At 42.4% G+C, this 23,466-nt stretch overlaps 2 protein-coding genes across 4 annotated transcripts in view; one reads left to right on the plus strand and one right to left on the minus strand.

The window, feature by feature from the left end:
- Nucleotides 1–1,183: 1,183 nt before the first annotated feature.
- On the minus strand, nt 1,184–15,868 carry RCN2 (reticulocalbin 2). The gene is made up of 7 exons (XM_032799798.2): nt 15,443–15,868; nt 14,961–15,066; nt 12,514–12,710; nt 10,367–10,480; nt 8,188–8,284; nt 4,769–4,911; nt 1,184–2,042 (listed from the first exon to the last, which is right to left on the minus strand). Exons 1-7 carry the CDS (start codon nt 15,578–15,580, stop codon nt 1,890–1,892), a joined length of 948 nt encoding a protein of 315 aa, XP_032655689.1. The 5' UTR covers nt 15,581–15,868; the 3' UTR covers nt 1,184–1,889.
- Nucleotides 15,869–21,030: 5,162 nt separating this feature from the next.
- SCAPER (S-phase cyclin A associated protein in the ER) overlaps nt 21,031–23,466 on the plus strand; it is a 357,916-nt gene continuing 355,480 nt past the window's right edge. The window contains exon 1 of one of the 3 annotated variants that reach the window (XM_075069526.1): nt 21,031–21,182. In XM_075069526.1, coding sequence (XP_074925627.1) covers nt 21,127–21,182 — 56 coding nt within the window. In that variant the 5' untranslated portion in view covers nt 21,031–21,126. The remainder of the gene's footprint in view (nt 21,183–23,466) is intronic. The other 2 variants (XM_075069525.1, XM_075069528.1) reach the window with 2 other exon arrangements.

The following is a 23,466-nucleotide window of genomic DNA, read 5'->3' on the forward strand; positions in this document are numbered from 1 at the left end:
AATCGAAGTTAAAAGGTGTGACCACATATCATGAACTCTGCTGACTTTAGTTATTTCCAAGAAAAAGAAATGTTGTGTATGAGGATCGTTGAATTTTTTTTGTAGTTTCTATAGAATGTCCTTTAACACAGAGAGCAGCGGTTCTCAAATTGGGGTCAGCAAGTCATGTCTGGGGCCACCAGTCCCCGCTGATCAATTCCTCCCCTTCCCTCCCAGTGCTTCCTGCATGCCGTGGAACAGCTGTTCAGCGGCATGCAGGAGGCACCAGGAGGATGGGGGAGAAGCAGGGAAGAGGAGGGGTGGAAAGAGGTGTGGCTTTGGGGCCAGGGGTGGATTGGGGGGCAGGGCCTGGTGCTGAGCAGGAGTTAAGCACCCTCCCACCCCAGGGAAAATTAGAAGCCAACTTTGAGGTCTGTGACAAAAAATTTTAAATCAAAATGGGGATCCTCAGGTTGCTAAAGTTTGAGACCTGCTGACATAAAAGCACGAAAATAAGGTTATTTTTAAAAGTGTATTTAGAAAATACATTTTTCCTTAAAATTTTAATAAAATTTTTCCACCACTCAGTTTTAAAATGCTTCTGGTACTTAGCCTTCAGCCTCAGTTTCAGATTACCGCTGGAACTGAAAGTGAAGGGTGCTCACATTCTAATACTATTTATGGGGTATTTCACCCCACCAAAATAAGGTATTAGATTATTACTCTAAAAATATTGGTGATATGATTGTAGAATCAGTGCTCTCTTTCTAGTTCATTTTAGCCCAACATTCCATTTTTATTAAAAAAAAAAAACATTATCCCATTCTATAATTCCAGGTTTTGTTCAGAAAAATGTCAATTGCACGGTTAGCTCTTCTTGAATCTTGTCAGATATATAATGGCTGAGGATGCTACCAATTTCATGGGTGGAGTTCCAGTATGTTGAAGATAATAGGAGAAATAAGGGGTTATATTTACTGTATCACATTTTTCTTAATTGCCATAGAAAAAAGGAACAGAGCATCACTTGATGTACAGCAGACATAGGAATACCACAGTTTTCACTGGCAGTACTGTAAATGGATACATTTTAATGTCTCATTGGATTAGGCATCTCTCATTATCCCTTAATAAATATACTACAGGAGTTGCTTTAGATGATCAGAGATTAGGAATAAATTTAGAAAAGAAATATAGAAAGATGGAGCATTTAACTGTTTTAATCTGAAAATGAAGAGGGTTCTGACACTGAAATATCACATGTACCTCTAATGATATAGAATTATACATTAAAAATAATTACTATCTGTACAGACGCAAAAATATAAAGGTTTTATATCATACAATTAACCTGCTATAGAAATCATTTAAAAATAAGCAGAAACCTCTTGAACAACTGAGGTATTAATCCTTTTGAATGTTCCTCCAAGGGTATTAAATAAAACATCTTTAATAGTGAACCTAAACATTGCTACTCTCCCCCTGATAACTTCTGAAAACATTAACCACTTAAATAAATGATTAGTAATTTTTGCTTATCTCACATTTTGCCTTTTTTCAGAACCATTCAGACTCTTCAAGCATGGTAGTACAACTAATTTCACAATACAGTACTAAACATATAGATTATTTAAGAATGTTTTTACTTTTTCAGATGCCAAAAATGCTAATGCTGCAATTCAAGGAATACTAAATATTTCAGTAAATAAATAGTTCTGAAGGCTGAAAAGGCCTATGGAAACTTGCAAAACTACTTAAGTAATTAAATTTAGAATGCAAAACACTTATACAAACACTAGTATATTATAATCACACAAAATAAAACTTACAATGCAGCTTATAAATTTGAGTACCCTAAAGAAAAACTCCAATTTAGGAACACAGAGGCAGCAAGATCACAAATGAGTAAACTAAAGTTCTTGATGGTAGAAACGTTCATCATGGAGCTGCCTGCCATAATCTGTTGCTTCACTTGTAAGGAACAAATCCTGGTTCTCGAGAATCTCTGCCTCAGAGAGCTTTTTATCATCATTCAAATCCATTTCTTCAATCAGATGAAGAGCCTTTAAAATAAATGGAACACAATGTGTTTTGTCCAGTAAGTTACCTACACTTACATTTATGAATATGCTTTTAGCACTGATTTGTCTAATTCGTGCCATTAGTTTAAAGGGACTCTTATAACACAAAATGTCTGTCACCTATGAACCAAAAATCAACTCCCTTTGTATGTTTAAGGCACTGTCATTTTCCCCTTAATAGTCGAAACTGTATATTTAGAATACAGGTTTGTTTTCTCACAGTTCTTCTGTGAGAATACTCCTTATCACATTATGCCTAATTCAACTGATTTAATTGTTTTAAATTTGGATTATGGTATACTTAGGTTCTGTACATAGGTTTCTATCACCCAAGACACAAATGGCAGCAACTTATCCAGCCAGATGAAAGGTAGCAAGTTCTATCAGAAAAGTGATAATGCTGAATGTCTAGCCTCACTCAATTCTATAGCAGTTTACCAATATCAAACACGATCAAGCAGAAGAAGATAGTATTAAAACAAATCTCCACAAGCAGCAAAAGACAATGAAGAATCTTACTGGAAGAGCAAGTTTCTTGTTTATTCCTCTGGTCAATGTGTGTTACACATTCCCCTTTCTCTGCCAGATCAAGAAAACGAGTCTGTCACATCTCCCAACCTCGATGCTTCAGCTCAGTCTATAGTCAATTTTACTATTACCTCTGGAGGTTCCCAGTGTGTTGATTAAAATGGCTGCCATCACATAAGTGGAGCCTCATCCAGGATTTGAACCTCTGCAAGTTCATTACAAGCATCACAGGAGAAATATATAATCCACTGGTTAGCAACTTTCAAATGTCCACCTCTGTGCCTGATCCACACAGGATGCACGGCTGTTACAACTCTCAGCTACAGAGCCTGGCTCTTTAGGTCACGCTGTAGATAATCCTGTTTTCAGCTTTGGATATCCCTAGTTTGCTGGCCACACTTGCATATTTTCTTCTTTAATTCTAACCTAGTTTATGGTTTGGATAAGAAAGTTAAAAATCTCAGCATCAAATATTTCTCCAGTATTTGAAGAAGGCTAGTTTAAAATATCTGAGGTATAGATTTGCAGCTGAATATTCTTTATATATTTATGAACAGTTTTAAAAAAAAAACAAACATTCTACTAAAGCAAAAGGTTGAACTGTTAGTCTAAGGGGATTGAATACGTGGGAGTTTGGCAATCTAGTGGTCAAGCAACAAGTCACTTGCAAATATCAAAATGAAACTGCAGAAAAAACTTTCAAACTGCATCCAATGACTCATTCAGTGTCACCATCTCTCTAGCCTGAAGGCTCTAGATGAGCTGTTGGTACTGGAAAAGAAGGCAGGAACCATGGTACAAAAAAAATTTACTGACATCCTTGCCAGGATGGAGTCTGAAAAATGCTATGGCCTCCTGAAAATTAAGCTGTCAGCTTCGAGAAAAAAAAAAAAAAAATCAACTGGATAAGCAAAGAATTACTGAAAAGTTCAAGACCACACAGGATTTAAGGAAAGTACACAGAAAGACACAAAGCCAGGTATTCAGCAAGAATAATATGATCCTTGAAGAAAGAATGGAGCAGACTGAAAAATCAGATTTGGGCAAGTAATATCAGGATATTGGGGTTCCTGCTGGCAAAGACTGATTGGACTTTTATCTTGCAGAAATTTTATTTCAACCATTTTGCAACTTAACCTCAAAAAAGACCCGATACAGTGAGAGACAATACTGGGCTCCTGGCCAAGTTCTTTTTTTTTCTGGTGACAATACAACAAAGATGTTAAGAGGTGGCTTCAGTAACCATGCTTTCCAACCCAGAGAACATGCTACTCTTTCTGACACAGAATGTGCTGTCTCTCTTGGAGGCAAGAACAAAAGATGATCTAAATGTGAAGGGGAAACAAGTTCTTCCCTCCAATCTGAAATGTCAAATGATCTGATGCAGTCAAAAGAAGAAACATTTGGAAAATTAATATAAAGTTATTGGGGAGAAAAGGGAGAGTAAGTTTCTCCCTATCTGCTGTACTCAGCAATAGCGAGGACCGTTTACCAAAACAAACACTTTGGTTTTGGGACATTAAGTGTTTCAATTGTCTGCAGGAAAAAATAAGATGAAGGAAAAACAGCTAGATGAAGAATCCATTTAAACTCCTTATCACATTATGCCTAATTCAACTGATTTAATTGTTTTAAATTTGGATTATGGTATACTTAGGTTCTGTATATAGGTTTCTATCACCCAAGACACAAATGGCAGCAACTTATCCAGCTAGATGAAAGGTAGCAAGTTCTATCAGAAGAATTAATGTTATGGCCTCTGTATTAATATTTAATTGGATTCATGTTATCCATCTAGTACTTTGGAAAGATTTATCATGGTTTTGCTAAAAATACTGTATCTTCCATCAAGTCAGACTGACTATTTACCTTTGAGGAGTGCGACTGTATTAATTTTATATTCTGACCAGCATTCATATAGTCCATAGGAATTCCAACTGCTGCTCTATGCAACATTTTTGTAATAATCTACATTCTTTGTTAAAGTGAAAATCATAATTTTATAAGAACTTTATGAAAAGCGTTATTAGATACTTTTCAGTTAATAAGATGTAAAATATACTTTTTTGTACAATAGACTAAATTAACGCAGCATATATTTGGTCATTTTACACACTAGCACAATATTTTCAAGAAGTTTCATTAAGTCTAAACAAAAGCCATGAACTCAAACCTCATACCTCCTCTTGTGCAATACCCTGATTATTAGGTACTACCCAAGTCAGCAGTTCTTGAGGGCTGAGTTTTCCATCATTATCCTTGTCATAATCATTCACAAATCGATCCTTCTCGACAAGTATCCATTCTGGATCTTCATTTGCAGCTAAACATAAAGTATTTTTCAAACTTTAAGACCATTCGGTATCTCTGAACTGTTTTCACCTCTTTTCTAATGCAAAAATTGGCTAAGTTTAAGATTAAGCAATGTCACCAGAGCGAGCATTATAGATCATTCTCATTGAATTAAATCAGCAAAACTGTTTCCTATAGATGTAAACAGAATTAAAAACAAAGCTTACAGTAATGGAACTTTAAGGTTGCAACCTTAAAATTAAAGTCGAGAAATGTAATGAAGGATACAATCAACTCAATCATCATACTTTGAACCAAAAGTGTTTTAGTTAAAATTGTAATACAGTAACTCCTCATTTAACTTTGTAGTTATGTTCCTGAAAAATGCGACTAAGTGAAACGATGTTAAGCGAATCCAATTTCTCCATAAGAATGAATGTAAATGGGGTGGGGGTTAGGTTCCAGGGCAGCTTCCCCTACTCTGCAAGCACCAGAGGTGGGGGGTTCAACCTTCAACCTGCCCACTCCGCTCCTTCCCTCAAACCCCACCGCCTCTTCTACCTCCAACCTCCTCCCCCTTTAACTCGCTCGCTGTGTCCTGGCTCCTCTCCTCTCCCTTCTAAACGCCAAGCCAGCTGATTGCTGCGTAGGGAAGGAAAGAGAAAGGCACGCCAAGTCCTCGCTCCTCCCCCCTCCCTCCTGCCTCCAAAACACCACAAGCCAGCTGATTGCCACTGGCAGGAGGAGGGGGATGGCGCTGATCTGCAGAGTCTGCCGGCAGGCAGGAGGTGCTGGGGGGAGGGGGCCATAGGGAGGCTGCCAGCTGTGAAGAAAGCAGGCAGCCAAACAACATAATAGTGGAGCATTGCACAACTTTAAATGAGTATGTTCCTTAACTGATCAGCAACGAAACAACCTTGAGCGGGACGACTTTAAGTGAGGAGTTACTGTACTGCTTAATCTAACTGAAATAGGAGAAAGGTGTTTTACTTTGTGTATTTGGCAATCTAGATAGTGTCAATTACTTTACACCTTTCTCTGCCTCTTTAATAAATTTATTTAAAAGAGTAAACATTTGTCAGACAATTTTTTCCTGGTAACAAATGTTACAGTGAAGCATTAGCGGACACCTTCTGAAACCTCATCAAAAGTAGGTGACATCCTACAGAAGACTGAAAAAAATAATCAGTTCAGAAATAGATATGTTTCCATTGTATATAAGGCATGGGTGAGGTCTCTTTCCTTGTTCCTCATTAAAAAGGATGTCTGTATGCAAACAGGCTCTTGTTTGAGCTCAGCAGCCCCTGCTGTTGAAGTCAAACTTGCATCATAACTAGATGCTGCAGAAATGGACTCTTCAGGTGGGGCAGGCTAAAATTATAAAGTGATCAACGGGTTGTCTACCTACTTGATATCAATAATTTTGGCAGAATTTAAGTTTTGCTTGAAAACTAGCCATAATATAAAAAAAAAAAATTAAAAAAATAGTTGTTCCCAGCCATAATAGCTGCTTCGGAGTCACCCCTGACAATTAGTGGTTTTATAACCACTTTGGGGGGGGGGGGAAAGTTTTTCTCCTCTCTGTAAGCATCAGAAATGCCTCCCTCACCCTATAACTTCAGAGGTGAAGAGGTTTTGTCTTGAACATTAAGGAAATGAAGCCCCTTTAAGGATTCCAAGCACACCCCTCCTCTTTCCTCAGGGGCCTGAGAAAGGCACGTAGAAAGGGATGGGAGAGGAGAGAAGTATCCCTAGCATATTGACTGGATTCACTAACCCCTGTGCACATAAGCCTTTTCCTATGCACCCAGGCGCTACAACTCTCCCCTTCCCCACCCCACTGGGATTAGAATAGGTCTGGTATTTCTGGCCCTTATTGTAAGCATCATGCTAGTTGTCTTATTGGGGCTGGGAAGGAATTTTCCTCACTGCCAGATTGGCCTTGGTTTTTTTTCCATCTTCCCGAAAGCAGCTCTGAACAGGGGCGGCTCCAGGCACCAGCATGCCAAGCGCGTGCCTGGGGCGGCAAGCCACAGAGGGCGCTCTGCCGGTCGCCGCGAGGGCAGCAGGCAGGTTGCCTTTGGCGGCATGCCTGCGGAGGGTCTGCTGGTCCCACGGCTTTGGCGGACCTCCCGCAGGTTGCTGCCGAATTCACAGGACCAGAGACCTCCCGCAGGCGTGCTGCCAAAGGCAGCCTGCCTGCCATGCTTGGGGCGGCAAAATACCTAGAGCTGCCCCTGGCTCTGAGATCTGGTGGGTAAAAGTTCCTGTTGTTTCAAGTTGGCAGTCAGTCAGTGCAGATACATATTAAATGTAGGTCCAGTTTCCCAATAAACCAAATGGAGCAGGATTAGGGGAGGGCATCCACTGGAGAAAGCAGATGGGAAGCCTAGTGTCTGGTAAAGTGAGGGTCTACTCTCTTTTCCCTACACCATTAATCCTCGTGAAGGGGTCCCCACAACGGTGGAGGCTTATGACAGCCCTCCCCAAGTGGTACTGATTATGGAAGGAAGGTTGATCTTGAGTTATTGCTGGACAGTCTCCCAGATGTATTCCATTAATAATGCTGCAGCCTAGTTTTACTACATTCCTGGTGTCTTGTATTCCTATAATGCCCGGGACAATGGCAAGAGAAAAACGACTATTACTGGGAAACAGACAATACACTACCTGCTATCAAACACATACAAAAATTAGAGTAAAAGAAGCTAAAATGGTGTACTCTTGCTACTCATGTTTGTACTATGTTTTTTAAATGAGTGTCAAGGGTACCTAGAGCCTTTGGCATATTCTTTTGGTTTTTAAACTCCTAACCCAGGGGTGGCCAACCTAAGCCTGAGAAGGAGCCAGAATTTACCAATGTACATTGCCAAAGAGCTACAGTAACATGCCACCAGCCTCCCCATCAGCTCCTCCCACCCCTGCTCCCAGCGCCTCCCACCCACCAGCAGCCGCACCGATCAGCACCTCTCGCTCAGCTGTTTCAGGACATGCAGGAGGATCGGGAGCGGGAAGGGATAGGAGTGAGGGCATGGCAGACAGAGGAGGGGGCAGGAAGGAGTGAAGTGGGGGCAGAGCCAGGGGTTGAGCAGTGAGCACTCACCGGCACATTGGAAAGTTGGCACCTGTAGCTCCAGCCTCGGAGTCGGTGCCTATACAAGGAGCCACATATTAACTTCTGAAGACCTGTATGTGGCTCCGGAGCCACAGGTTGGCCACCCGTCCTAACCAAACCACCACCACGCGCTAGAAAGCACAAAGAAGCTTCTGTTCATTTCCCTCCCTCCCTCCCCTTCATTTTACTTACTTGGATCTCTTCTGTAGTCACCAAGGAACTCTTCCAGGCTCACAAGTCCATCACCATTTTTATCATGTTCTTCTAAAGCCTCCTGAATGACAAATTCCTTTTGTGTGCACATGTATATGTGACAGAAACATTAGCTGGTTAAAAACTTAACATTAAGAAAAACAGCAATATTATTCTAGAGGACTAAAAGAATGTATTCCATATTCTAAACACTTACTGGTTTCAAACAAATTTCTCTTTCAGTGTAGAATAGTGCAACAATTAAAACAGCCACACATCCAGTCCTGGAGGGAAATAAGTCCAGACTGCATATTCATTTGACTTTTAATGCAATCACATTTTACTGAAATCAAATTTGAATGGGATGCTTTGATTTGGAATCCTGGAATTGAATTCAAGGCAATAGATATGTATATGAAATATTAATTTAAAAAGGGGCACTGCCACCTATTTGAACAAAATGGATCACTTTTCTCTATTACTTCCAATTTGGTAAATACCTTTTTAAAAATTATCTGCCTTTAACTCCATTGGAAAATATAGTATCAAAGTCAACATGCCTGCTTGCCTAGTTTTACCATGCCTTGTTTGTTCACCAATATCAGCAATCATATCACACAAACTGATGCCAGGTTTGCTTTGTGCTCCCTCTGGTGGCTGGCTCTGCAGCAGCAAAGAACTAAATATTACAGGTTCTATAGAGGAAAGACTATTTCTTTTCAATTTCTTGGCAAGAAAGTATTTAATCTAAATATGCTGGGGGTTTTGTTTTAAAAATTATAGACCTCAGACTATAAAAAGCCATGCATTTAAAATCATACTTGCGTGTTAAAAGGTTTAATCTGTATAACTATTTAAAATTACTATAACTGAAAGATCAGGATGTTTTTTTCCATTTTATTCAAAATGCTCTCAAAAGAAACAGTTATGCGCATAGCCAGTTTTACCGTTTGTATGAATCTTTCATACAGCAATAAGGGAAAGGAAAATATGATTGTGAAACTACAAAAGTTAGCATGGAGATACAGGGGTTAGTGTGGTAGCTGAAACTTTTGAACTCTTTGAAACTGGTAAGAATTCAAGTTGACAGGATCTCTTTACAAAGTAGATCAAAATTAACTTAGATAAAGTAAGTAATTTTTTAAACAAAAGCATCAAACGTACCTAAGCAGCTGAAATACATCCTTTATCTTCAAACTAAGAACTCACTTCTAATCTAAAACTGTTTTACCAGGCTAGGAAATCTCACATTCTCACTCAGGCCAGTCAATCAAATCCAGTCAATTCACATGAATGACATTAACTTACTACTTATTGATCTACGGTTAGAACTCTTAGGACTTTCCAGAGAAGCAGATACTAGCACAGACCTGTACTAGCCTATTTTGATTCTCGGTTCTATCCCAGATGCTATGTTCACCTACAGTCTGCGACTTTTAGTGATGATGTTCATAAAATTGAGGAACACATTCAAATAACTAAACTCCACAATAAATATATATATTGCACAAACAAGTAGGGCTTAATTTTAAGGCTTTGTGGCTACAAAATAAAATTGGGACAGCTGTATTGAATTGGACTGAGCATATCTTAACAAGTGACTGAACAATTTTTTCCAGCCTGGCTGGTGCATACAACAATGCAAGCTGAAATCGTTTCTGCTACATTTACATGCAGACTCATTTTTAAAAAACACAGTAATTTATGCCCTCTCATCTCAGCTAGCGTCAAACCTGAAGGCTTATCTGTAGTCAGAAAAGTGACTTTCTGCATCCCTTTTAGAGGGCTGAGTATTCCCTTCACTTAATCCTTTCCCATGCCAAAGGCTTTTTCTTAAGATGATCTATATCTTTCTGATGGGGGCTCTTTTCCAAGGTAGACCTGACTCTCTCATCATAAACAGAACGCTCTACTGCACTACTCCCAACCTAAGGGGAAAATCATCTAATCTCAACTCTTGTATGACAAGTTAAAGCATCTCCACTACTCTACTGAGTAGATTCCTGAACCCCAAGACTGAGGACTTTGCACATCATATATGTATGTTCTTCAAGAGAAAGGAATAGTAGTTGTCCACAAGCAAGTTTTCCAAGGTTCGCTGGACTAAAGACAACCATTACAAGGTTGCAGCCTTGATGCACATTAACCTTTAGAACAAATGATTTTCCCTAAGTCTTACCGTCATATACTCAGCTTCTTCAGGATGCTCAAAAGCAATAAATTCATTCAGATTCAGACCAGGAACTTCATCTCTACTGGCTTTTTCAAACCGCTTCTTGTCCTTTAAATGAAGCTTAAAAAAAGTTTTCAGAAAACAGACTTGATCAGATCACTTAATGAAGCAGAACACTGGACATCTACAGTAACTGGTTTACAGGATTACAGCGAGAAAACACAGTATTACTGTGTTTCACATATGGGTATAATAGAACCTGTTATCTCTACATTAACACAGCTCATGCAGAGATAAAAGACCAGTGCTCTTGGTTAAGGTAATTTATTACAAGTAGTATGCATATGGAAACTTGCTACTTTTAGACTCCAAGGGAAGATCTTTAAAACAGGTTCCTGGCCCATACCTCAAATGAAAGAGAGGTAGTGTGACCAGACCAAGCAGCAGGTTATTCTTCACACACATTACTCCTCCAAAATTCACCAATGCAACCACAAGCACTAATCAAATCATGTCTAGCTGCATAAATTGAGCCCCAAACTACCGAGGATAGTACAATAATTGTGTTAAGTAAGTGCTACCACAATACAAATAGATGAAGAACAGATGGGTACAGTACATAATTAGCATTGTAAAGAAATGAAACTGTGGTCAAAACTTTGGAGGACCAGTTAAAAGTTAAGTGTATTGCTTGTAGAAAGATTTTGAGTTGTATTTAAAAGGGAGAGGGAATCCATGAAGATCAGGGCGGAGAGCAGACATTTTCCCAGGCTGATGATGGAAGATACCAAATCAAATGTGGGAAATGAGAGAGGGAAGACTCACAGGTTAGACTTGGAAGAGCAGATGTGGAGAGAAATGGATAAAGCTGTGGCCCAGAAAGGCCTTGTAGTCTAAAGGATTGTCCACACTAGGGAATTTTTCAGATTTCCCAGCCACCACGAGAACTGTAATGTAGACATGGCTTTGACTGTTGCCACTTTAACACCATGCTATCTAACCTTGCTGGGAGCAAGTCTAACTAACACTTTGCAGTCAGCGTCAGCAGCCTTTCTGTACTAACATTGTTTACGGCAGTTTAGCAGATTTATGGAAAAATGAATTGGCTGAAGAGTACAACAGATCTACACTCTCTCTATCAGAATGCACCAAAGCAATAGGTGGTATAGGCCCGATTCAGGAAAGCACTCAAGTATCTGCTTAAGTACTTTACTGGAGCAATAATGAGCAATTCTCTGCTGAATAAATTAACAATGCAACAGATTTAGTCATTTCATTGAGTAGAACAGAAGTAAGCTCCTTGTTATAGAATCTTGCTTTGGGATAAGGTCAGCAACTTTGACAAATTGCTATAGAAATGGCAAAGCAAAAGGGAGACATAATGCAGCATTTATCTTGTGACATTCTATTCTATTGCCGTTATCTCCTGAAATAGTTTACAGGATAAAAACAAAACACATGTATCTATGATTTTATAAGCTAGATTATTCATTTTTATAGCACCCATCACCATAATATCTGGGCCATGGACAAGGTTCCTTTTGACAATATTTTGTATTTTTTCCCCCCCTTTAGCTTACTGGGCCAGGAGATATACTGAAGTGAATAGTATTCTCATAACAGCAGAATTCAGGAAAGGATATGAACTCATACTTTGACTTATGCCCTAAACTATAATTAATGGGGGCTAGGAAGAAGCTTTTTCTATGAGCAGGTTATTCCATAGTTGCTTACTATAGGTATCTTGTACCTTCTTCTGAAGCAGTTGGTACTGGCCACCATCAGAGAGAGGATAGCAACTAGATGGGTCACTGGTCTGATCCAGTACATTTCCATCCTACATTGCCAAGAGAGGGACCAACTGAGGTATGGCTTCTAGGATTCCATTACCAATATATTAGTACCCTACTCAACTCTCAAATGTGGCTTGTTGTCATTCATTTTGTTGGTTGGAACTTCAATATTTTGTTATTACCTTTTAACTACTGAGCAAGTCCAGACAGCTGAAAATGTTCAGTATGTTTGCCAACTCTGACTGTGTTTAACGATGTCACTCACTCACTCATGCCCATCAACAGAATAAAATGACTAAAGAATCCAACACTGCTGCCATTTGCCAATGCTTTGTAAAAGCTGGTGTTTGAGTATCTTACCTGTCGAAATGATTCTTCTTCTTGATCTTGCAGAACAGTATTCTCATCAAAGTCAATTAGACGATCATACATTTGAATGTTGTACTCCTCCCAAGATACTAATCCATCACCATCTTTATCATATTCACCAAACTGTTGCTTAGCCTCTTGCGTAACATAATGCTTAAAAGACTGCTGGATCCATGAACTCAGTTCATCTGTGGAAATGCAACATAATGCAATTAAATCTTTAATTTAACCTTTTTTATTTAAAAAGCAATTACAGTAAATGTTGCATTTTCTACATTCCTGAACAGTAGAAACAAGGTCTCTTCACATTCAAAACAGTGGAAGATTTTACTTGTCAAAATAATCACATACAATCATGTAACTGGGGCTTCATTGTGCCCCAGGAATCCACTTTCCATAGGATATTCCTGTTTTTTATGTCAGGCAAGAAAGAGAACCAACCAGAGCTAAAATCCTATGATAGTCCTATGTAGCAGTATTTTTCTCCATTAATACTTATTAGTAGCATGAAACTGATTACCAGCATCATGCCCATTTCAAATTGTTTACAGGGCTAGAGAAATAAACGAGAAACAGTATAGTTTAACCTAAATCTGTGGGTACAAAAGGCATACCGTGTAAAGACAACTTTCTGCAAAACAAAATTCGACCATTTTAAAAAGTATTCAATATATCAAATTTTTGTATTCTGAAATGTGTGACAGGCACAAACTATAAATAAGTACAATACATACAGCTACATAAATCTGTCAATATCCCTAAAGTTAATTATCCAAAAGAAAATACTACCTAAGGATTTCCACTTAAAATGAGCCCCAACTGGGCCTTATAAGTTTCAGAGTAGACATTAAGCTTTGTTTTTCAAGGAAATATAGCAATTAAACAAACAAACAAACAAACTAAGATTTAGCCGATTGGCCAGTTCTCACTCTTACACTTAGATGTCTTAACCATCCAATTAATAGGAATATTTCCCAAGATAGTATTTTCAATACATTAAAAATGCATGCATGCACACGCATACACACACCCATCCTACTATTAGAAAAAGAATCTCAAGTAAAAACCATTAAATTCCAGTGACAAATAAAGGAACGGCACCTTATTATTCAACTGATCTGCACTCCCACTGTTTCACAGCAGTCTCTTATGCTAAAATAAGTTTGTGTTACTTTATTCCTTTTAGCAATACACAACTAATACAACTTACAGGAGGGCCCTGTGAAGCTAAGTTGCTCAGCCTTTGGCTTCAGCCCTGGATGGCAGGGCTCAGGGTCCCAGGCATCAGCCCTGGATGGCGCCCTTGGACCCAGTGAGTCTAATGCCAACCTTGCTTGGTGGACCCCCAGGGGCCCCTGGGCCCCTTGTTGAAAACTGCTGCTGTAGAAGGAATTGATTCTGTCTCTCTTAGCTGTTTTTACTATGAAGGGGTAACAGGAGTAAAAAGCAGAAATATCTTATTTTTGCACTGAAAAAAATCAGACAGGTCTGTGGATACAGACAAGACAGTTACTTTGCAATCTAGAACTTAAACTTTGACATAAATTTAACAGTACATTCAGTAATACAAGAATATTGCACTAGTTCAAGGGAGACATGTTGTAGGGACTGACAAGTTGAGTCACCTAGTAGCTACCTTACCAGGACTGACCTTATCAATGGGGGCAGATAGAAAAGAAGTGGGGAGAATCCCAATAGTGAAGACTCCCTCTTTCTATCACACTCTAGCTAGAGTATGTTTGATATACATGCAGCTGCCCCTTCTGACAACTGAAAGTGAGAAAGAGTAAACTCTCTCACACCAGAACTTTTTTACCGTGTATCTGCTACCTATCCCTTCATCTCCACATTTTGAGTCTTCCTCTCCTGTTAGCAGCTCCATTGCTTGTCTTTCCTGCTTTTTATAGCTTTCTGGAGTAGCAGAATCAACATGTCAACTTAATGCTTAGCCACAGCAGAGGAGCAGTGAATTTGACCAGTCACTTGTTACTATCTCTCTGCAATAGCTTCACAAAGCTATGAGCAGCAACAGACACATACAACAGTGTCTGCAGACAAAGAAAGACATAGCTACACTACCAGGTTTCAGAGTAGCAGCTGTGTTAGTCTGCATCTGCAAAAAGAACAGGAGTTCTTGTGGCACCTTAGAGACTAACAGATTTATTTCAGCATAAGCTTCCGTGGGCTACAGCTCACTTCTTCGGATGCATCCGAAGGGACAGGGAGCAGATAGATGCATCCTAAGAAGTCAGCTGTAGCCCACAAAAGCTTATTCTGAAATAAATTTGCTAGTCTCTAAGGTGCCACAAGTACTCCTGTTCTTCTTACTACCAGGTTTGCAACTCAAGATTTTAAAGTATCACGCTGCACTATTTTCTCACCCCTATCCACTAAGTGAGTTTTTTTCCAGTGACACAAAATCTGTGCGCAGTCCCTACCATCAGTAAGGAATCCATCCGAGTCCACATCAATTTTCTTTATGATGGCCTTCAGCCTCTTTTGCTGTTCCTCTAGACTGAGTTTAGTATATTCTTCTGCTTCATCCTTTGGAAGGAGAAAAAAGCCAAAAAGAACTGACTAACACAAAAGTCTGATACAGCTCTGCCACTTCTGAGCAGAGCGGCAAATTAAAATCTGTCTTTCCCACAAAAAAAATGAATCACACAGTAACCTGCGTTCATTTAAAAAAAAGGGGGGGGGGCGCCACATCTCAACGAGGTGGGTGGGTGTCATCGTTCAGCTGAGTTCATGGCCTCCCGCGCAGCGAGACAGGCTGCTGCAGCTCTCTCTCGGCTTAGCACCCCGAGCCAGGATCAGCGCCCGGCGCCCGCTGCCTGGGGACTGTCTCCTAGGCTCCAGGAACGGCAGGAAGCTCCCTGCCCACCAATGCGGGTCTGAGGGGGCCTCTCGGGCCGCTCACCTGGCCTCCGAGCAGCGCCTCCCGGTCGTAGTCGGCCCGGTGCTCGCCGTCGACGTAGTGGTGGTCGCTGGGTCCCCCGCACGCCGCGCCCAGCACCCCGAGCACCAGGCCCAGCCACAGCAGCGGCGGGGGCCGCATCGCGCCCGCGGCTCCGCCGAAGGAGGAGCAGAGCTGGCGGCGGCGCTGCTGCCCTCCGCCCAGTCTGGCTGGCTCCACAGGCTGGGACCAGAAGGCTGGTGGGGGCCACCCGGTTGGCGGCTCGCTCTGCGGAGACGCGGCTGCAAAGCCGGACACAGCGCCCCGCACCGGCTGCGAGCAGCCTCTGCAGAGAGAGAGGGGCTGTGGACGCGGCCGCGGCCGCGCTGTAACGGGACCCAGCGACCCCAGGCCCCGCCTGGCTCAGAGCGCTTGAGTTCCTCCTACCCCACCTGCGCTGCGGGAGTCCTGCCCCAATCACAGCTCTAGCCACTAGCCCTTACTCCCATGCTGAGCTGGGAAGAGGACCTCGGAGTCCTGATGCCTGGTCCCCTGTTCTAACCACTAGCCCACACTCAGCCTGGAACTGAACCCAAGAGTCCTGACTCTCATAGGTTAGGGCTACGTCATTGCCATTCAGCTCTTTAACTTACTATACCATTTAAAAGGGAAAAAATACAATTATCTCCTGGACCCTGGGCTCATTGGCCCTGGCCTCAGCTCCCACTTACCCCCCATCCACCTTGCCCATCGCCTCTGGCTCCCACTATCTCCCTACCCACCTGCCTATCCAGGGGTTAATTTGTGCCCTGGCTTGCCCTGGCTGAGTAATTCTGCTGTGAAAATTGATATTTGTATGGTTGTTAATATCACTTTTCACAGCCTGGCAGCTAGCTAGTAAGTCTGCTAGGAAAAGTGATATTAACAACCATACAAATATCAGTTTTCACAGCAGCAGACTTACTAGAGGAACCAAAACCAAAAGAAATAACAACAACAAAACATAAGAACGTGCAAAGCACCTTATTTGTTTTTCTGTTCTGTTTAGGTCCAGTAAAGATAGAGAACTGTACATTATTATTATTATTGAGTCTGCAATAAAACCGTATATAAATAAAGTATAATGATTTGGACATGCAGATGTGCAATTTTTTTTTTGTTTTTCCTAAAGTTAATTAAGTATTTTGAGGCCACCAAAAATTTTATTGTGAGAACCCTGGAAGGTTTACTTAGTCCAGTCTCTCAAGGTTTCTTCCAGCTTTACAATTCTATGGTTCAAAGAAAAGGATAAGTCCTGTAACTGTTCACTGTTTCAGAAAAAAAATTAAAACCTGATCGGTTTCTGTACTGGTGCTGACCATAATTTGTCTTTGCATTTTCAGCTAAAATGTGTTCAGACCAGTTGAGCTGTACCCACTGCTAACACCCAACAGCAACAAAGCGAAGAATCTTTGCACCATGTTTTAAGTGCTGTCAGGTGTGCCACATACATCTCATGGTCCACAACTATTATAATAGTTTTCCCAAATAACATTAATTCAGTGCAGATGTGTTACACGCAAGCTTATTTGCAATGTGGTCATGCATTGAGGGGACCAAAGATAGGAAAGAGAGGAAATATGATTACAGGGGTAACAAAACAAACAGAACACAAAAATGGTATATACTATATATTAGGCAAAAAAGTACAGTTCATCAATAACTCTTTCCAAGAGGGAAAACACAGGAGACCATATTCTTCTCTTGATAATTTGCCTGCGTCAAAGTGTTTCTCAATATTGTTAATTAGTTCTACAATAACATTTAAAGTAATTCTTCTGGGGTCAAGACGCTCCCATAATCTTGATCATTTTAGAATTAGAAATGGTACCACGGGAAAAAAAAGTTCTTGCCCTCTGTATTTCTGGAATTTTCTGATCAAACACCTGTGCCCTCAGACTAGGATCTACAAGGGACCAGTCCTTCATAAAGCTCTCTAAATTTTTAATGCTTAGTTTGGCTGATAATCATTTTAATATCCATGTCAGAACCTACCAGTTCATTGCAGGAAAGATTTCTGATCTGAATCATTTTTGAATTTACTGCTTTCTTCATCAGTGCTGTCAGTTAGGACTATGATAATGACATATTTCTCCCACCCTATGGTTTCATTATTCTGAGCTGCTCTTTTAATTGCAAAGAAATTCTTTTTAGAAAGTTGTGTTCCAGACAGATTTTTTACTGTGTTGGAATTTTTTTTGCCCTACTTTCTAATAACTGTACTAAATCTACAGTTTCTTTTGTTCTCTGAGTGCTTTGCAAACTTCAATCTTTTTCTATTTAATTGTTAGCATGACAGCAGATGCCCAGCAACAAAGCCAACAGAATATTAACAATCATCTTGAACAGGAAACATTGTCTGTTCAGTTGTTTTTAACCAGCACTTTGACATTTCTAAATTTTAATTTTGCTGCTTTTCAGCTAATAATTATTGTACCTTGATTTTCTGTTATTTTCTATTATACATATCATTTTGTATTATTTCACTGTCAGAATAATGTAAACTGAGCAACAATTCTGTGATAATTATAAAGAGCATAGTCTTACACTGTTCAAATATGAAGTATATGGATTTCAAAATAGTGATAATTTACATTGCGTTCTGAGTGTAGTTCTAAATGACGTCAGTAATAAATAATGATGTATAACACCCTTCATTACAAAAGATTCAACAGCGTTTTTGAAACTTAACACACTACAGACCTGATTTTCCACTGCTTTACACTTAGTATAGCCATTTGCACCTGGATGAACTGGTTACAAAATGCTACCATTCTGATTTGATATTAGATACTGGTACTATATATCAAATCAGAACGGTAGCATTTGGTATCACATGCTCAGGCAAGATACTAGGGAGAGGTGTACAGAGGCAGATGAACTGAGATATAGCAGCACACAAGACACAGCCATTTTGGGGTGTGGCAGAGGGGATGGGGAAGAACACAGAAGCATGGTTGTTTTCAGTTGTAGGGTGTTGGGGACAGGGCACATATGTGGCCACACCCATGCGTGACAGTTGTGATAACACACAACTATGACTGCGCTGAGGCATGGTGGAGGGAAGCATGCAGATGTGGCATAATTATGCTCAGGTGTGGCAGTGAGGGGAGGGGAGGAACGCACAGACATGACTGTGCTGGGGACATGGTAGCATGGCTGTGTAAAGGTGTGTTAGGTGACAAGGTGCAGATGTGGCTGTAAGAAGGCATGGCTGAGTGGCGTGATGGAATTGTAAAACGGTATTATAATGTTGAACCACAAGATGGGGTCGTGTGTGACATAGCTTACTTGAGCTGGTAACAGCTGTACCCGGCAGTGCATTAAAGCATCTGAAAGAGAATACATCTCTTGGTATTTCCCTGATGGAAGTTCTGTAGCCAGTCCAAATTCGGTAAAGGAGCCTGACCTGCTAGTAGGAGGCAGCTTTGTAACCAACCGTGTACAAGGAGTACACATGACACAGGGAACATAACAGTTGAGGGCAAGGGCAGAGAAAGTATACTGATGTGGGTCATGGCAATGTGGGAGTGGACAGACATGGCCATGCTCAGGCATTGCCATAGGAAAGGCAAATAGAGATGGCTGTGCTCAGGCATGGCAGAATGGGAGCGTACAGACAAAGCTGTTGTCAGCTGTGGCAATGTGGAGGATGCACATGTGACCATGGGATATGGAAAGTGCATTTAAAACAGTATTTTATTGTCACTCTTTTGTGTCCCCACACTAGTGCTGTTTGACATGCTGAGACATCTACATTGTACCTAGTGATAATAAACCTTATGATTATTATGCATGAATTAATACAAATATATTTGCACAATTTATTTCACTTTTTTCCCCTGCCTTCAGTTTCCTCAGGGATGGGGAAAGTGGAAGATTCTGTCACTCCTACAGGTGCGAGATCACGCCAGAGGCCTAAAAACCATGTGTACACAATACACAATTTCTGATTGAGGAGAGCCACAGTCATGTCCCTGCTCTGTGTCTCAGTTTCCACATCTATAAAATGGGGATGACAATGCTTAGTTCCTTTGTCTATTGCTTTGAAATCACAGATGAAAATCATTATTCAAGAGCTAGGTATTATTATAATCGTCTAGGCATTGCCTTGATGTGTGCCTTGCATACCCTAGCCCTGAGGAAGGAAGGGCTGAGATCAGGGCCGGCTTTAGGCCGATTTGCCCGATTCCCGGGAATCGGGCCCCACGACTTAACTGTCTTTTTAATTTTTTTTACTTACCCTGGCTGCGGTCTGCTCCAGGGTCTTCCATGGCCCTGCTCCCCTGACCAAAGCGCCGGAGGGAGTGCGGCTGCCCCACAGGCCCGCTCTTCCGGCTGGAGCGCAGCAAGCCCTACCCTCAGCCCTGCTCTCCCAGCTGGAGCTCTGAGCCCTTTAAATAGCCCCCAGAGCCCTGAGGTAGCGGGGCGGTTTGGGGGCTATTTAAAGGGCTGGGGCTCCAGCTGCCTGCTGGGCCCCCCCCCGCCCTGCCCGCACCGCCCCCGCCTGCAGCCAGTCTTGCACCCTGCCCACAGCCACCCCTGCCAAACCCCCTGTCCTGTCTTCAGCCAACCCCTGCCACACATCCTGCAGCCCTGCCCAAAGCCAGCCAGGCCCACATACTCTCCCGCCCCTGCCACTCCAGCCCCGCACCCCTGCCCACTCCCAGCCCCGCACCCCCTGCCCTGTCTCCAGTCAACCCCTGCTGCACCTCCCAGCCTGAAGCCAGCCAGTCCCGCACTCCTCTGTCTCCAGCCCTGCCAACCCCTGCTGTACCCCCCTGCGGCCCTGCTTGAAGCCAGCCCACTCCACACCCCTCTGTCTCCAGCCAGCCCCGCACCCCTTGCCCTGCCTGCAGCCAGACCCTACCTCCAGTCAGCCCCTGCCCTGCCTCCAATCAGCCCTCCCATGTCCACTGTTGCTCTGCAGTTCCCAGGCCAGTAACCCTGCACACCTGCTTCAATGAAGGGGGTAGGGAGCAGCTGGGACCCACACGTGTGCACACCCCCAGGGAGTGGTGGGGACCCACACATGTGAAATGGCGGTCATTAATAACCAATCAACAGCATATATGATGCAACATACATACTATATAATTTTATTATTTATATAGTTATGGAAAGTAAATAATACATGGAAGAAATGAAAGACTTTTTTTTTTTCAGACATCCCTACATCCCTGCCAGGGCCCCGCTGAAAATGTTCGAATTGGGCTCCACACTCCCTAAAGCTGGCCCTGGCTGAGATGTACCACACAAGCCCCTCTACAACCTGCACTCTGTCCTGACAATCACAACAGATGGATGACCCCATTTCTGGTACCTTTTATCTACCCTGCCCCTCGCTATGCCAGGGTTTCTGCCACTCTTCCATCAGAGTCCATTTATCCTTGTTTAACCCCATCTCCTGCACCCTGTCCCCAGTGCTGCCTATCTGCTACGCCCCTACTTTGGACTCCTTTGGCCTCCTGCACAAACCCTAACCGTCTCCCTCCCGCCTCCCTTTGACCGCCCGCCCCCTAGCTGGTACTGTTGGCAACGAACTACGGGCGGAGGTAGGGTAGCGCCTTCGCCCCCTCCTACTGAGCACGCGCAGGCGGCTCCGGCATGTTCGGCAAGCTGTGACGGGAGGCCGTTCCTGACACTGCACCGGCCACTGGCGGGATGAGATGACATCAGCTCGGCGGGACGCGCGCAGGCGGGACAACGCAGCAAAGAGAAGGGTGTAAGTGTGGGTCGCTTATTGCGCTCCGCGGAGTAAAGGGGAGGGGCAACTTGGTGAGCCTCGGGGCGACAGCAAGATGGCGGCTGGTCGGTCCCGTTCTTCTGCGGGAGCCGGCTGCCCCATTCCACCAAGGCGGGCGGGGGATGGGCCTCCCTCCCCAGTGCCAGGGGCAGCACCTGGGGGGTCCGACAGACCAGGGATCGCGGGCAGCCTGACACTTGGGTCTGTTGCTGGGAGGGGGCGTGGGGCTGCCGCTCATACGCTGCTGTGGGGCCCCTGCGCACGGGGAGGGGAGCGGGCCTGCCCTCTAAGCTCCTCTGCGAGGGACCCTTCCCAAAGCCCCGCGCCCACGCAGCGATCCCTTGGATGGCAGGGGGCTCTGCTGTGAGGGGGGGGCTCCTGAGTGCGGAGGAGAGAGAGCTCTGCTCTGTGCTTGGGACCCCTTTTTCTAGCACTTACTGTGAAGCGAACTACCCAGTTGCGCAAACCGTATCTAAATATCTACCACCACTGGTGTCTGGTAAACGTTATTAGTCTTGTTCAGAGGGCAGCTGGGACCTGGTTATCGATCAAAAGACTTCACCGGTGTTAGGCAGGAGCCACCCGAACTTTTACTTGATCATGTGGGAATTCAGTCTAACCCTCCAAGAACATCTTTAGAACAGCTGCTGTAATTTAGGAGTTGATCCAAGTCCCAGGCTTGTGCACTGCAGTTCTCGCATACTGGGCACAAGCTGAGTCTTATAGTTAAAGGAGTGCAGCCAATTTAAAATAAATTCTTCTGTTTCTTTCTTATTAGAGTTATAAGGAACACCTGAGATTATTATACCTGAAAGAGATGGGGGGAAGATTTCTTTGCTTCCTTTATGTATTTAACAGCATTTAATGTATAGTCATTTTCCTGTTTTCTGCTTATGTCCCCTCATTTTGTTTTGTGAAACACCTACACGCAGATGAGGGAGAAAGGAGAACTTGATTGTAAAATCTCAAAAACTGGCAGGAGGGACTTGAGCAAGAATATTATTAGAAACTACTTAAAACTTTAACCGATTAGGTTCTGAATTGATACTGTCACTTTTTAACGGGTGAGGATGGCAAGAAGAGTTACAGCTTTTGATATCTTCATCAATGGTTTGGGTAATGGCAGAGAGAGTACACACACAAAGTTTGCAGATGATACCAAGCTGGAGGGGTTGCAAGTGCTCTGGAGGACAGGATTAAAATTCAAAATGATCTGGAGAAATGGTCTGAAGTAAATAGGATGAAATTCAATAAGGACAAATGCAAAGTACTCTATTTAGGAAGGAACAATCAGTTGCGCACATACAAGATGAGAAATGACTGCCTAGGAATGAGTACTTTGGAAAGGGATCTGGCGGTCATACTGGATCACAAGCTAAATATGAGTCAACTGCGTAATGCTGTTGCAATAAAAAACAAATATCATTCTGGGATGTATTAGCAGGAGTATTGTAAGCAAGACAGGAGAAGTAATTCTTCCGCTCTTTTCTGTGCTGATTAGGCCTCAGCTGGAGTATTGTGTCTAGTTGTGGGCGCCACATTTCAGGAAAGATATGGACAAATTGGAGCAAGTCCAGCAAAGAGCAACAAAAGTGATTAAAGGTCTAGAAAACATGACCTATGAGGGAAGATTGAAAAAACTGGGTTTGTTTAGTCTGGAGAAGAGAAGACTGAGAGGGGACATAACAGTTTTCAAGTACATAAAAGGTTGTTACAAGGAGGAGGGAGAAAAATGGTTGTTGTTAGCCTCTGAGGATAGGACAAGAAGCAATGGACTTAAATTGCAGCAAGTACGGTTTAGGTTGGACATTAGGAAAAACTTCCTAACTGTCAGAGTGGCTAAGCACTGGAATAAATTGCCTAGGTAGGTTGTGGAATCTCCATCATTGGGGATTTTTAAGAGCAGGTTTTACAAACACCTGTCAGGGATGGTCTAGATAATACTTAGTCCTGCCTTGAGTGCAGGGAACTGGACTAGATGACCTCTTGAAGTCCCTTCCAGTTCTATGATTCTATGAAATGGGCAGTACAGCATAATAGATACTGATGTACGTGGCAGTGATTGGATACTGCTGTCATAGGTTCTTGATCTCAGGGTATCTTGTCCTTACATGATTGCCGAAGTTTAAAGCGACACTGGATTGTAAAAATTCCTATGGCTCAAATTTAACCTAATTTAAATATTTTTAATTTGATGGGGGGGATTATCTTGAATCTAACTTACTTTGAGGTGTAAAGGCATTTTCTGAATACTTACAGTGTT

Source organism: Chelonoidis abingdonii, chromosome 9, assembly GCF_003597395.2.
Source record: "Chelonoidis abingdonii isolate Lonesome George chromosome 9, CheloAbing_2.0, whole genome shotgun sequence".
Lineage (NCBI taxonomy): Eukaryota > Metazoa > Chordata > Testudines > Testudinidae > Chelonoidis > Chelonoidis abingdonii.

Excerpts from the sequence above, each read along its gene's own strand:
- RCN2 (XM_032799798.2), bottom strand. The coding sequence starts at position 15,580 with ATGCGGCCCCCGCCGCTGCTGTGGCTGGGCCTGGTGCTCGGGGTGCTG. Across the intron at positions 12,711-14,960 it reads GGATGGATTCCTTACTGATG|ATGAACTGAGTTCATGGATC; the intron begins GTAGGGACTGCG and ends GCATTTCCACAG. Across the intron at positions 4,912-8,187 it reads TGACTACAGAAGAGATCCAA|CTGCAAATGAAGATCCAGAA; the intron begins GTAAGTAAAATG and ends CTTTATGTTTAG.